Below are 14780 nucleotides of genomic sequence, written 5' to 3'. Positions count from 1 at the left end.
TTTTGATGTGAAGTTAGGGCCCATGGAGTCGGCCAGAGATCAAATTTGCATCTGTGTACTGGCTAGTTCTACTTCTACCACCCTGGCCCCAGTGACCTCATCGACTGGACTCTGGACGTGGTCGGCAGTGCGTCTTATTTCTGATTGTGTGTGAAGTTCAGCTGCCAGTCAGTGAGACTTTCTTCAAACAGTCGGCTCTCCGTATCACCCAAATCACATCACCTACCACTTTCTTCAGACGGTTGTCTTCCTAGGGTCAAAGGTCTCCCCCCTGAAAAGTGGGCCTCAGGGGCTTTTAATTCCTCCATGGCTAAACATTTCAGGGCAACATTCATACCAGGCCCTTGGAGACGGGAATATTATTTTAACCAGTAGCTGAAGCCATACAATAATAGCAGGGGTGGCTCCTACATAGGGGTGGAGGAGCGTTGCCTCCCCGCCACCAGCGGCAGCTGAAAACCTTTTCCCCAAAAACGATCATAAGCTGTGTTTATGATCGTTTTTGTGGGGAAAGGGGTGGGACCACGGGAGTGACGTGCACTGAGAGCGCATCTGTGTTTGGCCGGCTGTCTTTGGCTGCTCAAACATACATGCGCAGTAGGCTGTCTATAGCAGGCTCCCAGTCTGCCTGGGAGCGCCCTCGCTGGGTGCTCCCAGCCAATCATGACGCTGCTCTAAGCAGCGTCAGGATTGGCGCAGGGCAGGCTGGGAGCCTATGCCTGTCTGCAGCGCGACGGGAGGAGGCAGAGGAGAGGAGCGGTGCGGCATGGGAACGGAGGTAAGTGTTTTTAAAAATTATTTTATATTTAATTTCATTAATTTCCCCCCGCGTGCGCGTCGTCCCCCCTTTCCATTAGCGTGCGCCGCGACTGGATAATAGCTTTTTTTGTGTTAGCGCGTTGTCTCTCAAATATGTTGCTACACTGCTTTAAATGGATGTTTCAGTCAGTGGTGGCTCCTCCGCTATGACATAAAGCCACAGTTGAGCGCTGCACAGGCTTACAGTTGCCAAACTGACACCCACCTTATGCAGTTTAGGTACAATACACCACATTCACTTCATAAATGGGTACAAACTTTGTAGGATTAACTCCATTATTGGAGGTCAACAATTCAGGGAGCTTCTTCAACCAATCTTCTTCCTAACTCCTACCATGTTTTACTGGTGCGAGGCAGCCACAACAAGAGGTCCCTGACGTTGCCTCCTCCGGAGCCGGCGAAGCAGGACAAGGCCAGGTCGCAGTATCAGGTAAGTGTCCCAGTGGGAAAAAGTGAGGAGGACTCTGAAGAACTTCACTGCGAATTAACAGCAAGCCAGGTGGAGGGCTCTGTCAGAATGACTGAAAGAGAGCTGTCCCCGTCATTGGTCCATCGCTTCAGAATCCATTCAGCCACTACGTGGAAGGACGGTGGAAGAAACTGCACCACACGCTAGAGAGCGAAGCTCCCCAGGTAATGGGCTGCTTCCTCTCACCTGCAGACCTCACTCCTTTCATGTCTTTCCCAGGTCCTGTCATCAAGAATGAATGAATGAAAGCATGTGTGAATGGTAAGGCTTGTTTTCGGTGTGGCACTGCAGTGCGCACCATCATTGTGTTTCTTTGCTGATGAGGCGGTAGTGAATGGGTATGAAGGACTGTATAAGTTCTACAATCTCATACATTAAAGTGGCTAGAGGAAGTGTGACTTCACAACTCTGGCTATCGTGCTTTGGTGCATGAATAATTCTCCTGTTGATGGCACATAAAGTCGCAGGGATTTTGCAAAGTGTCATGTTAGATTTGATATTGCAAAATGGGCAGGTAAATTTATTTCTTCGAGTTTCTGAAAGTCTGAGCAAATTGTGTTCACGAGGTCTACCTCAGGCATAGCCAACTCAGCCTTTCATCCTTTTGGGGTCAGTGAAAGGTGGCCCATTTATGAATGGGCAATGTTGGGAAATACAGATATAAAGCACTGACAGCTCAGTTGGTTGAGAGTTCATTCAAGGGCTGGGTGTATGTGAGCAAGAGAGAGCTTCGAGTTTCAGGTTCCAATCCAAGCTGAGCAGCATCCCCCTTAGTTCCTTTCAGCTTGGTATGAGTACTGCTTAGTTAGGTAATCTTATTATATTATTTTTATGTTGCTCCCATTGTCGCTTGTAAGTATAAGGGTTGGGGAGGGGAGGCCTCTCCTTAGAACAGCTCTTTGAACACATCAATGTAGAACTGCCCCTGCAACAATAGGTGTCTGTCTGCGATTGATCACGCCCTTATCTGTAAGAGTGCCGACTGAAAGAAAGGTAGTCTAGTTTGAAAACGTGAATGCCCATCAGAGGGACTCATTTACAAGGCGCTAGCAGCACAGTGCACCACCGGAGTGTCATTTTGTTTTACGCTTCGGTGGCGCAGTGTGCCAACCCATTTTTACAGAGCCACCTTGAGTGGCTTTGCATGGCCTTGTAAACATGGACCCCTTTCAAGCATGAAAAGGGTGTTCCGTGGGTGGGGCTTGGGGTGTTCCCAAGGAACACCCATGGAACCGGAAGGAATCTGACGCATTCCCAGATTTACAAGTCTGCGAAAGTGTCAGATTCCTAGGCCACCTGAGGGGTGGCGTAACAATGATGCAATGGGGAGAAATACCTTTATTTCTCCCTGTTTTGTCCTCTTTCTGTGTGTGCTGCATTCTGCAGCACACATAGAAAGAGGAAAACACATCTTGTGATTGTTTTATTGTTTTTGTGCACGAAGGTGTCCCTTCCTGCAAAAAAACATTAATCCCCGCAAAGCAGGCATCCTTACACCATGGAGCAAGGGTGTCTGCATTAGCGCTAGGAAGCAATTTGTGCACCAGTGCAGGGGGTGAGGACCCCCTGCCCTTTCCCAGTGGCACAGGGTGGCACAGCAATGCACTTTCTGCATCACCCTGATCCACTGGTCTCGTAAAGGAGGCCCTGTGCCTGTTGGCGGTGCATCCGCGGTCCCCGGCCCTGGCGGTCTATGACCGCCAGGGTCGGAATGACCCCCATAGTATGTATATCTTATGCAACCCAGCTGTAGGACATGTACTTGAGTAATGATGTAATACGGTTTGCTTTCACCCAGCAAATGGATCTGTGCACACAAACATGGTACCAAGAATGTTACTTTCTATGCCCATTACTCTTCCCACCAGCCTGTCCAGGCCACCCTTGTCCTTTTTTAGCTGGTTGGAAATCCTCAGACTCAAACCACCTTAATGTTATTGCCTGAGCTAAACCCTTTAGCTCAAACCATGGTTAATGTCTAAAGAAGCTCACACTACACTCATGGGAGTAATCTCACACTGACAATACACTGCTCCGAGGGAACTCACACTGGCATTACTGGAAGAATGATCACGTAGAGGGCTATGCTGGAGAAAACTCACCCTCTTCTTGACAGCACACATGAACTAAGGGGCAAAGTCAATAGGTCACACCTTTTAGCTGCCTACGCAGAACTAATGACCTTGTCATTATTGTTGCCAATGATGTGCAGCATCAGACAAAATAAAGAAAAAAGGTAAAAAGTGCTGATTCGTGTCTGAGGTGGAAAGGTGGGCAAAAATCAATGCATTGTGTTGCATTCAGAGTTATTACCAGAGGCTGGTATTCACTCAAACAATCCACCCATCACTATTTTGATTTCCTCCACGCACGTGACATCTTGATATGTATCATAATGAGGCCACCATTTTGTCTATTTTTTATGTAACAATCCATGTTGGCAGGTGCCAATATTGGGAGTGGTAAAAAAAGTATAATTTAAATGGCTCAAAAACATATTGTAAAAGGAGCAGTCCAGTAGCATACTGCAGCTGCCGCTCCCCGCCCCCACCAAAGATTGCAGTGGTAGGAGTGGTGGAGCAATGGAGGGGTGAGGTGAAGTTTAAGTCAATGAGGAAGAGGGGGTGAGGAACGAGGTGTAGGGGAGCAACAGAGGATCTTCAGGTGGGCAGAATTAAAAGGAATAATAAGCAAAAAACTCTTGACAGAGAGGGTTGGGGAAGCTACAGATGAGCTAAGGGGGTGTAGTGAGCAACACAGAGGTGGTGGGTATTTGAAGGTGCATACAAGAGAAGGAGCAAGAAAATGTGCACTCCCATTAAGTGCTGAAGGAAAAAGAAAAAAACGCGTTGCCTAAATGCGAGCTCTTGAAGGATACAAAGTCATATAATCAAAATGCCGATAAAAAACTATGCTCCAAGGAAGGGACAAACACAAGAAGGGGAAAGAACCCTTCAAATAAAAAGGGAGCACATGGAAGCCAACCATTGGTAAGCAATGGGTTAGCCCAAAGCCCACTGTAAGTATTGGTATTGCCCACATAGATCTTCAACAGTAGACAGCTAAGATCTTCCTAGGCGAGAGCTAAACAGGTCTATGTTTAAGAGTCTGCAAATAAAAGTTTCACAGTGTTGAGTAATCAATTGTTTATTTTTGTTTGTGAAAGACGTCATACAGAGAACTGGAGCACCATCAGGACTCCCACAGTGCAAAGAAGGGCGCGGCAGAGAGCCCAGCATGTCACTGGCTCTTCTTTTGCCCTATCTGCTTTTTATAGAGACTGGTCTTACATTTAACTGCCTCTGCCATGAGAGGTAATGGCCTAACAGGTTGTTGACTCCAACAATTCAGACATTGTGGCGTAGATTAATGTCTCCTAGTTCCACTGTGCTTGGTGCCACCTGATTTAATTACAAAACCAGAGGCTTTCATTATGCATTCATCTTTTAATGCCACTCCAAGCAGCAGTTTAAAGAACATATTACATCACAAAACCCTAATAGTCCAGGACCTTACCTGAGATTGCTGCCATATGATTCTGCCCTGAAGGGAGCAAATCCCTTGCTATGCAGCACATAGATTCTTCACTCCTCAGAGCCTTGCTTAGTGCTATCATTCATTCATTTTTCCTTTACAACAGTCATGCTACTACTTAGTAATCCGGATTTGAGAGCCTCACACGAGCCAGCGGGCCTCCTACATGCTCACCCAACTCCTTGTGGTCCACTGGCTCCTGACACAGAGGTGTATTTTGGTTTTTGGTCACCATGTATTCCCGACAGTACAACAGCTGAGCTCCTGCCCTACTCAAACCCTGAACACCAGCTGAAGGGGAAGAGAAGATCATACGTTCCTCAGTCCCAGCACTTTTCTAGGCCCGCACTCCTGCTGTGAAATGTATATCCATATTTTGAAGCAAGGATGCCCTGTTTACTAATGATGAGGCAGCTAACATGGCCATACCAATAGGTAGCACCAGATGCCTCAGCTGCCATGTTTTCTTTTCCCCTGCGGTGCATTTTTTAAACTTCGAAAGAGGTGCTTGTGTGATATGGCGTCCAGTATGAACATTTTGACCTAGCCCCTGCAAAAAGGTCTGACATGCAAGCTGGGCTCTCTTCCCAAGTCAGCAAAAGAAGTGGAGCAGACAGTGTGTGCACACTTCCAGTTGTAACTGTTGGGGTACATGAGCTAATGAAGCACCTTAAAGTTTCCCCAGGCTAGCAAATAGAAGAGTGAGGGGAGTAAATTAGAAAGTTCCTACATACTGTCCCAACCTTACCATTGAGTGTCAGGCGTGGGCTATAAAGCACCTTAATATTGCCCTAGGATAACCTATGAGGTTTGGAGGAGATTATAAAATACCTGAACTTTGCACCATGCTCATCATTAGGAAAAGAAGAAGATGAAACAGTATTTAAACACTGCCCCAATCAGCTCGGTAGAAGGGAACAATTTACATCTCTTTAGTGGAGCATTCCTAATGGTCTACAGGCTTCCGTCTGTCAGGGTAGCCAGAGCTTGAACACTCTTACAAACTTAGAGAGTTCAATTAGAGATAGTTAATGGTAGAAACGATCTATAACCCATGGCTTGCCCTTTTAACAATGCTCATATTGCCCTTGGTACCTCTGGCCTCTGGATAAAGAAAGCAGAGGCAGGGACAGAAAATTATCAAGGATTGTTGAATTGTTTATTCGTTGTAGTTTTCATTCCTTGGCCTTGCCCTAGCCCCTCAAGTAGGAGACAGTTCAGGGGTTAGTGTGCGACAAAGTGGTCAATCTTCTGATTTCATGAAAGTTCAAAATGCTGTGTGATGTCACCTCCACTACTCCAGGAATTTGGCTGAATTGATATCCATGTCAGGCTGTCTGTAGGTTAGGGGAACATGGAGCCTAAGCACTGTCCCTGGCTGCCCCTGAGAATTAAGTGAATGGGTGCTGAGGATGTCTGTTCCAGGAGCACAATTTTAACATCAAGGTCCGCAACAATTCTTCTACTGTGCTTCACACTGTCCACTCTTAGTGGACTCTCATGCTACCCCCATTCCCTCAATGGAGTCACATACCTTGATGCATTGCAAGCTTTACTGAATTTGGCAAGAGGCTTCTAAAATTCACTTTAGTTTAAACTCTGTACAAATTCCATTGTAAAAGAATAGGCCTTTTGAGAGGAGGTGCCTCCCCTATTCCACAAGGGTTGAATTTTAGCTAGCTCCTCCCACTCTGGTTACTTGTACGGATGCCCCTTTTTAAATCTAATTCTACATAGCATATGCTCTTATAAACACAGGTGGTGGGTTGACTTCCAACGAAAGCACCATTGTTCTTCCTTACAGAACTCTTGTCTAGTGCCCCTTCAATCTCCTTTGATCAATTATCTCTCTCACTCACTGTTCACTTTAGTGTAAGCAGACAGCAGGGGCATCAAACAAGCCCCTGTGATGCAGGGGGTCCCCATCCCTTCAGAGGACCCCAACCATTCAGGAGGCTGCCAATCAGGCCAAGGTCAATGAATATCTGTGAGATATGGAAGACTCTGAGGCTTCTCATCACATTCTGCAGGGGCCCCCCACAACTTTGGTTTAGATCACTGGCAGGGATCAGCTTGCAGGCTTGTGTCGGGGATCAGCAACAATATAGTTTTTGATGTGTTCTACTCTTCACCCATAGCACGCTAAAGTCTTTGGAGAGCTGCCTTTCATACATCGTCTCCATCATGAGTTTCTGTGTTCTATGAGACTAGTGAAAGAGCTTGGATCGCCATGAGTGCTGGAAGTTGTCCAGCCTAAAGAGCCTGGGAAACAAACTCTGCAGCCAGGTTTGATACATGAATGTGCTATCTCGCTACATCATGGATAACCTGACTTTACCTGAACAGCCCTATATGTTGTGCACTGACCCAGCACAGGTAGACACCAACACTCTATCTCTCAGGCTCATGTGGACATACAGCCACCCACCGGAGGCCACACACAGGACAGAGAGAAGTCAACATGACCAAAAAAATGGGCAGATTATTATTGACATGCACACTCACACCCAGTCTTTGTGGTGCCCAACTGGGTGAAATAAAGCACTATAGCAGAGTAACCCTGGAACATACAACGGAACAGACATGATATAAGAAAAAATGAATTTCACACATAGAAACTGGCAGGCTGCCTGCCAAGGGGAAGCACCACAAATGAGGACAATATACGAGATACAAGGAATAATTAAAGTGACAAACATGTGACCACCTTACTCGGTCTCATCGCAAGCAATGATTCCAGTCCTGGCTTTTTATGTGACAATCAAATTTTTTCTGGGTGTTCAGGTCTTAGTTTCAATTCATTGAACTAACTAGACTGTATCACTTGACAGCAATGATTTGTTGGTTGAAAGCCCAGGACTGGGAAAAGAGTCCATGATGACATGGAGTGAGGTGCCACTCATCATTTAGAACAAAAACCCTAAAGTATATAGCTTTAATACAGTTGATCTTTGCATGAATGCGTGTCCTCTCTGGTCCACAACCTTTGCCAGCGGAGTCCAGTATGGCTGGCATGTGCTAGTCTTAGGGACCAGAGGGACAAGAACTACATAATCCTCATTTCTTACAGCTGAGTGGCACTACACACGCCTACATTGCCAAGACGAGGTGAAGGTATTGGAAGGGGCAGGTGCAGCTCCTCTGTGTAGGTGATAGCAGGGTTGTCGAAGGCCATCTTGGCTTTGGTCTGGGATGATTTCTCTGGGTGGAAGACAGAGTCATCATCATCATCATCATCATCCTCACGCTTCTCAGAGCAGACGCAGTGGTCGGTACAGCACAAGGTGGCGCTAGTGATCAAGCGATCCATGGGCTGGAGCGAATGCATCCACAGTGGTAAAAAATCCCAGGTCTGCAGGCGCCGGGGCAAACGGCCTGGGCTGTGGCTTTGTAGGAAGTTTACCACCCCAATGAAGAACAGCAGGCTTAGGAATGGTGCCCCAACACCCACCAGTACCTGCCAGCCTGCCATTGAGATGCCAAAGATGAGCGAGGGCAGCAGCAGGAAGCAGATAATAAGGTAGAGGACCGCAAACCAGCGATATTTGGCAGTGCGCTTGCCCAAAGTCTTGGCCATGCGGATGGGCAGGCGCGTGAATGGCAGAGGATACAGAAGCAGGATCCCTGAGATATTGAAGAAGAAATGGCACAAAGCGATCTGTAGGAAGAAATGTGTGAACATGAGTCAATAAGCCAGATTAGTCACAGACCACCCCTGCACCCCAACATGCCAGGCTTGGAAATGCGGTATACGAGAGCAAGGCAGATGGGCTCTGGAGGAAACCATGATTAGAGAAGACTTTCACGTAATAATCAAAAAGACAACAGTATTAATAGAAAGCCACTCTAAAGAATATCACTCCTTGCATACCTTTTTAACTGTTATCTTTCTGTGTCCCCTTCTCCTTCCTTGCCTTCCTTCTTTACCGTGCTTCCTCCTCCATCTCACACTCCATGTCCCTCCTTGCTCACCAATCTTGACTTTGATTCCTCTCTGCTATGCCCTTATTCCCTCTCACCCAACTTGGCATCTTTTCACCTTCTTTGTCCTTCCAGTCTGTACCCTGAAATACATTCTAGTCAGCTCCTTTCCCCCCTTCTCTTACCATCTTGACTTCATTCTCCACATCCAATGTTCTTTCTCCTAATCTCAGTTTAACCTTAATTCTCCCCCTCAGGGCCACTGGGAACCAAAAACAGCCCTGACAAAAATGCTCGAGCCAGCCCACTACTTTCTGCTTCTCACTCTCTCTCAAGTTCCATCCTCTAGTCTCTCTTTCATTCTCTCTCTCTCCTTCACTCCTCTCTCTTATCTCCCTCTCAGATCTCTTCCCATCCCTTTCGTCACCTCCTTCTCTTCAAGCTGGGGAAAGTGACAGAGGCTCTGGGCTCCAGTCCACGGGGGAATGCCCAGTTGAGTAAATTACCTGTCTGGCTCAGCTCCCCTGCCTATATGCGTTTGTTCTCCCAAATATCAGCTTTCATTCCTTTTCTCAGTCATCTACCTGTCCTATCACTGCTTTCAAAGGTTGTAGATCACAATATTGAGCTAAATAATATCAACAATGACTTTGTCTTCAAAGTTAGCATATACATGGAAGTGTAGATTTAGGGCCTCATTTATATTGTAGTTGTGTCGCTTTTCACCACGCAGTGGGGTGCAAGCGCAACACAACTACTAAATGCAATTTGCTCTGAGTGGCTTGGTAAATCCAGAGTAACGCATCACACCGCAAATCGATGTGTTTTGTTACACTGCCGCATGGAGGCTTTGCATAGGTGGTGCGTGGGTGTTACCACTGAACACCCATAGATTTTGACACATTCCCAGATTTACCATAAGCGGTAGACCCGGGAATCCACCAAAACTGCTACCCCTCCCCAAGTGAGGCTTCACAAGGAGAAATATGTTTATCTCTCCTCATTTTTTCCTCTTTCTCTGTGTGTTGAATTCTGCAGCACAAATAGAAAGAGGAAAATGCCTCAGGGGATTGTCTTTATGCCGGAAGGGGCTCCTTCCTGCACAAAAACAGTCCTGCTTACAACGCAGGAACCCTTGCACCACGTGCAAGGGAGCCTGCATTGGCGCTAGGCAGCACATTAAATACAGCGCATTCCTGCCCTTTCCCTGTCACGCAGGGTGACTTGCTGTGCTGCACTCTGTGACAATTTCACAAAAATGCCCCTTAATATTTAACTCCCCATTTATTTACCCAGAAATTATAGTGGAGGTCAGTTCTGAGGAGATATATACGTGCAGGTCGATATTAAAACCTCGACATTATGCCTCCTCGCCCTCTGATAGCACTCTGCATTGGCCATGCGGCAGGTGTTGTTGCTATGCAAAGCACTGTAACTAAATTAATACTTTGGAAATCGGAGCCCTGGGAACAGCTACCAGCTCTCTCTACATTCTCTCTCTCCCTGGGTCTTGCCCACCTCCTCCCTCAGCCTCGTAATTATCAGAAAGGCTGAACCCTGACGCACGCACCTCATATTGACCAACATCCCAGCTGATTTGCGATCTTTAAATCCTCTCTTAGCCACTTTCCCAAAGGGCTAATCTGTCATGACTAATTTATGTTTTTTTACACGGTGCATCAGCGATCAATAGCTATCCCACTCCGAGTATTATCTGCAGCATAAGCTGGTCCAATCCTCTTTGTACACTTGTGGTCCTTTCCACCCTGGAGCAGACCTCTAACCGCACGGGATGGCCTTCAGATTTTCTTATGGTAAAGGGATGTTGAATTAGGAAGGACTGTGTCTTCTGGATTCTACTTCAGAACTTTCTACCTGTGATCAGAACTTCCTTGTAGGTAAGTGGGTGCTCTGAAATGAGGCAGTCAAATGTCTTCCCGCAGCTGAGCCTGAGCCAACATGGTATGACCTGGGACCTTCCCAGAGATAACATTAGAAGAACATTTTCAATGCATGTTGAGGCCACTTATGCGTTTCCGAACAGTCATTAAACAGCAAAACAAGCACATAAGGGGTTAAATCCTTGAGGAGAGGGATTATATCCCAGTGGCAAAAGGTATCTGTAGCTATGTGGAAAAGGGTCCTGAACTTGCTCCGCGCTGTTCCAAGATGCATCTCACCCAAGCCGTATGTCATTTTTCTAACATATAGTGAGATTAGTTTATGCTGGACCACTCATGCCTTATATGAGGCTTCCAGAGGCACAGTTACCCGGACACTAGGATGCAATTGATGCTTGCAGCTGTTTGCACTGAAAGTAGTGCTTTACATGGGTGTAAACTCACAGTGCCCAAAATCTGTTCTCACTGATTTTCAAATGTTTGGCTTTGTTTTATATAGGATTGTTTAAATTCGGCAACCTTTATCTAATTTTTATTGCTGGACACTGTTCGGGATAATTTCCGCTACTTCTTGAGATACTTTGGAAAAAGAAGGGCCATGTTTCCACTGTGAGTGGAGCACTACAGTAGGATTATCTAAATGACATTTCCAATTCCCAGAGCTCATGGCATAAAACTGCAAGAGCGGATCCACACTCTAGAGGCAAGCAGCACATGTACAGTAAGGGTGACAGATCGAACCAATTGCAAGTTTATCTGTGCCAGGATTGTCTAAGAAACCTGCCTACTGTCCTCGAACTGAGGTGAGTACCTCTGCAGAATATCTGCGTTTAGAGGAAGAGTCACTCACCATCATTGAATTTCTCTGGGGTAAGCTGCCTCATAATGACATTTGTTCCCCATCATTCTCGAGACCCGTATTAGAGTGTATGGCCTCATTACCATCTATTCCTGCCCCAGCTCCTTACTAAATTGCAGATCCTGGAACGTGCCATGGTAAATGCCCCCTCTGTTGCCAAGAACATTCATGGAAGCTTTGATTATACTGAGGCAAGCAAAAGAAACTTGTGATCATTACAGAATTGTGATTCTCTGACAAGCGAGACAAAACAGGGCAGAGGGTTGGCAGTTATCTGTGTAGACTTTTTCCTGTTAAACTGCTAGGTGAGCAACTGGGTTCTGCTGAATTCTTGGCTATTCAATGTGCGGTATCTCCTCCACTTGCAATACATTTATATTGACAAATCTCTTCACTGGTCTTGATCCCACATTTACTGGTAATCTTGCAGAATAGGGCCTGAAGCAGTAGTGAGTGGCAACACAAAAGCCTTTGGCTTTTGAAAAAAGCTTTAAATCATGGGTTGGAAATTTTAATCTCCATAGTCTGGATTCGAAAAATTGGCTCACACACCAGTTTATTAATTAGTGAAAATATCCTGCAAAGCTTGCTCTCCTACACCTTAGTGTGTTAATAAAACCCCTAATCATCAAAACTGTCATCAAATGTTCTGCCTGGTAGCCCCTCTGAGGATTTTGAGCAATGATTCATAAATGCCGTTGACAGCTGCCACCCCTAAAAAACATGCAAAATCGCTGATACAAAATGAATTGTCATTCAGTGGTATACTTCCTAGTATTACGTGCATTAAAAATATGTTTTTCTATTATGACAACATGGCCTTAGGGGACTCAAACCCACCACTCAGGAAGTCAGTAGCCAGCCCATTCCCAGCGGCAGGGACACAGGCCACGTGCCACTGCGCCTGGCAAGAAAAACATGTCTTTAAAAGAATATGGAAACAACCTTACACTCTAATACCAAGAATGATATATGCAGTTTTCGAGAAGATGTCACTGTGTTATGTATGGCTCTCACACAGAGCCTCTATCATTTATTTCAGTTTCTGAAAGTTATAACTCCTTGTTATGACATCACAGCAGTTGATAAAATTGGTTATCAGCTGCTGTGATGTCCTGAAGGCCTTCCAGACCAGGCTGACAGCTCTTCTTGTCTGCTTTGACTGAAATCAGAAAGCACAGCTGCACGAGGGTGAACGAAGGCAGTGAAGGTGGTGAATTTTGGTTAAGGATAGCAGGTAAGATATTTAGGCCCATATTTATACCTTTTTAGTGCCGCATTTGCGCCGCTTTTTGACACAAAAATGGCGCAAACTTACAAAATACCATTGTATTTTGCAAGTTTGCACCGTTTTTGCGTCAAAAAATGACTCAAATGCAGTGCTAAAAAAGTATAAATATGGGCCTTATTTTTTAACATTTGCCTCAGGGAGAAAGGACTTTTTATGTATAGCTCTCCCAATATCTTCTGTCCCTACATAGTAGTTTAAGAGAGGGGTAGATGATTTTGGGGGTCATCCATAACATAAAATTATAATGGGTAAAAAGTTAATTATGTGGATGTTTTTTCACTTTGGGGTTCTGAGTGATATCATAGATATCTCGAGCTCCGCTCTTGTTGTCTATTTGATGTCACTCAGAACCTCTTGGTGAAAAACATTCCCATAATTCATTGTTACACATCTATACTTCTATATATGATTCATAATAAAAAAAATCTATTCTTCATTGATTTCATCACTAGTTATTCTCTGACTAAAAAGTCAATCTTTTGCAGCTTTAAAAGACGTTAAGATCTACATTGGCAATGAAATCCAAAACTACGTCATCAAAACAGCTTAGTGACTCTTTCCTGAACTTTTTTATTTAGGAATTTTAGGGAAAACTTCAGATATCAACTCAAAGCTCAGACGTACTCCATCCACTCCCATCCTGTGCCCTGAGTCTAGTTTGATATCTGCTACAGCACAGTTCTTCTTTGGCTGATCTTTTGCCACAGTGCCCAAAAGGCAGTTTGCTGATTCTGTAAAAGATATAATGTATCCAAAATCCAATTTAAATGGCTACTCCACTTCTAGGATCACACTTTACACCCAGCACCATTAATAACATTTCATATTAGAGAACTGGGATAACAGAACATTGTGAATTTAATATTGTCCTGTGAAAACATTATAGCTAGAATTTTGACTGCGATAATATTGTTGATTCGATAATATGTCTGCTAAATTAATTCCTTAAGAATTTCAAATCCATACTTACCTATTTGTAATTACCTTAATGTTATGTGATAGTCGCTAGCCTGGACATGATATTCTTGTAGAACAACAGCAACATCCACAACATTCTGACACACTACCCTTAGAGAAGGTATCCCCCCACTCTTCAGTCAGCCATGGCTGTGTCTTCCTTTAAGAATGTAGGGACCCCAGGTTGATACCACAAAGCTGTCAAACCATTGACTAGCTTAAAGTTTACCATATCCAGCTAGAGTCCTGGAGATCTTGTATTGAGCCTATCGAGGTCATTATTCCAGCATATGCCAGCTTTTGTGCACTTCTCAGAATGTAATCAGGAATAGTTTCTGTACTGGATGATTTGAGAAGGGACAATGATGTCAGAAGTGTCAAAAGCTGATGTTGCTGATGTTGCTGGATCAGGTGCAGCTTTTGATGCTGTTGTTTGTCTAACCCCATGGAAAGACAACCAGAGGTGGCTCTCAAGAAAGATGGTCCCTTCCTTTCTCTCTTCCTCAGACCTGGCCTGGCCTGAGTACTATTGATCAGAGCTTGACTTCACATTTACTTATCCAAAAGTATATAGTCGCCAAAAGGGTACTCTTTTCCTGGGTTTTATGGCCTTACATCAGCATTTGACCGGGTGGATCGCACTAATACTGCTGCCTCTAAATATTAATCCAGCTCTGGTTTAATTCCTGGGGGATATTCTTATGGAAGTGTCTGCTTCGTAAGATGTGGAGAGGTTGGCTCGTGTACTGATTGCTTCCCTATTACTCGAGCATCAGGCAGGGGATAATTATGCCCCCCTTTCTTTTACCATCTATATTAATAGTCTAGAGAAGGTGTTGCTGAGTAAACAATGCAATGCCACTGGCACAGGCCCCCGCTCTCCCAGCTCTTTAATACGCAGACGATGCCATTCTTATGTCAAGGACAGTGTCAGCACTACGATTGCTACTCAATTCTTTTGCTGACTTTATGGGCGGTCTTGATCTTTCAATTAACAACACAAACCCCTCTGTATTAGTCACTGACGCA

The 14780-nt window shown here is 45.1% G+C and overlaps 1 protein-coding gene across 1 annotated transcript in view; it reads right to left on the bottom strand.

Moving 5' to 3' along the window:
* Positions 1-4434: 4434 nt before the first annotated feature.
* Positions 4435-14780, bottom strand: part of SLC34A1 (solute carrier family 34 member 1) — a 120223-nt gene continuing 109877 nt past the window's right edge. Inside the window, exon 14 of the mRNA XM_069244486.1 lies at positions 4435-8480. Coding sequence (XP_069100587.1) covers positions 7887-8480 — 594 coding nt within the window. The 3' untranslated portion in view covers positions 4435-7886. The remainder of the gene's footprint in view (positions 8481-14780) is intronic.

Source organism: Pleurodeles waltl, chromosome 7, assembly GCF_031143425.1.
Source record: "Pleurodeles waltl isolate 20211129_DDA chromosome 7, aPleWal1.hap1.20221129, whole genome shotgun sequence".
In the NCBI taxonomy this organism is placed as follows: domain Eukaryota; kingdom Metazoa; phylum Chordata; class Amphibia; order Caudata; family Salamandridae; genus Pleurodeles; species Pleurodeles waltl.
Note: the sequence above shows the minus strand (reverse complement) of the source record. Positions and strands in the feature narration are given on the sequence as shown.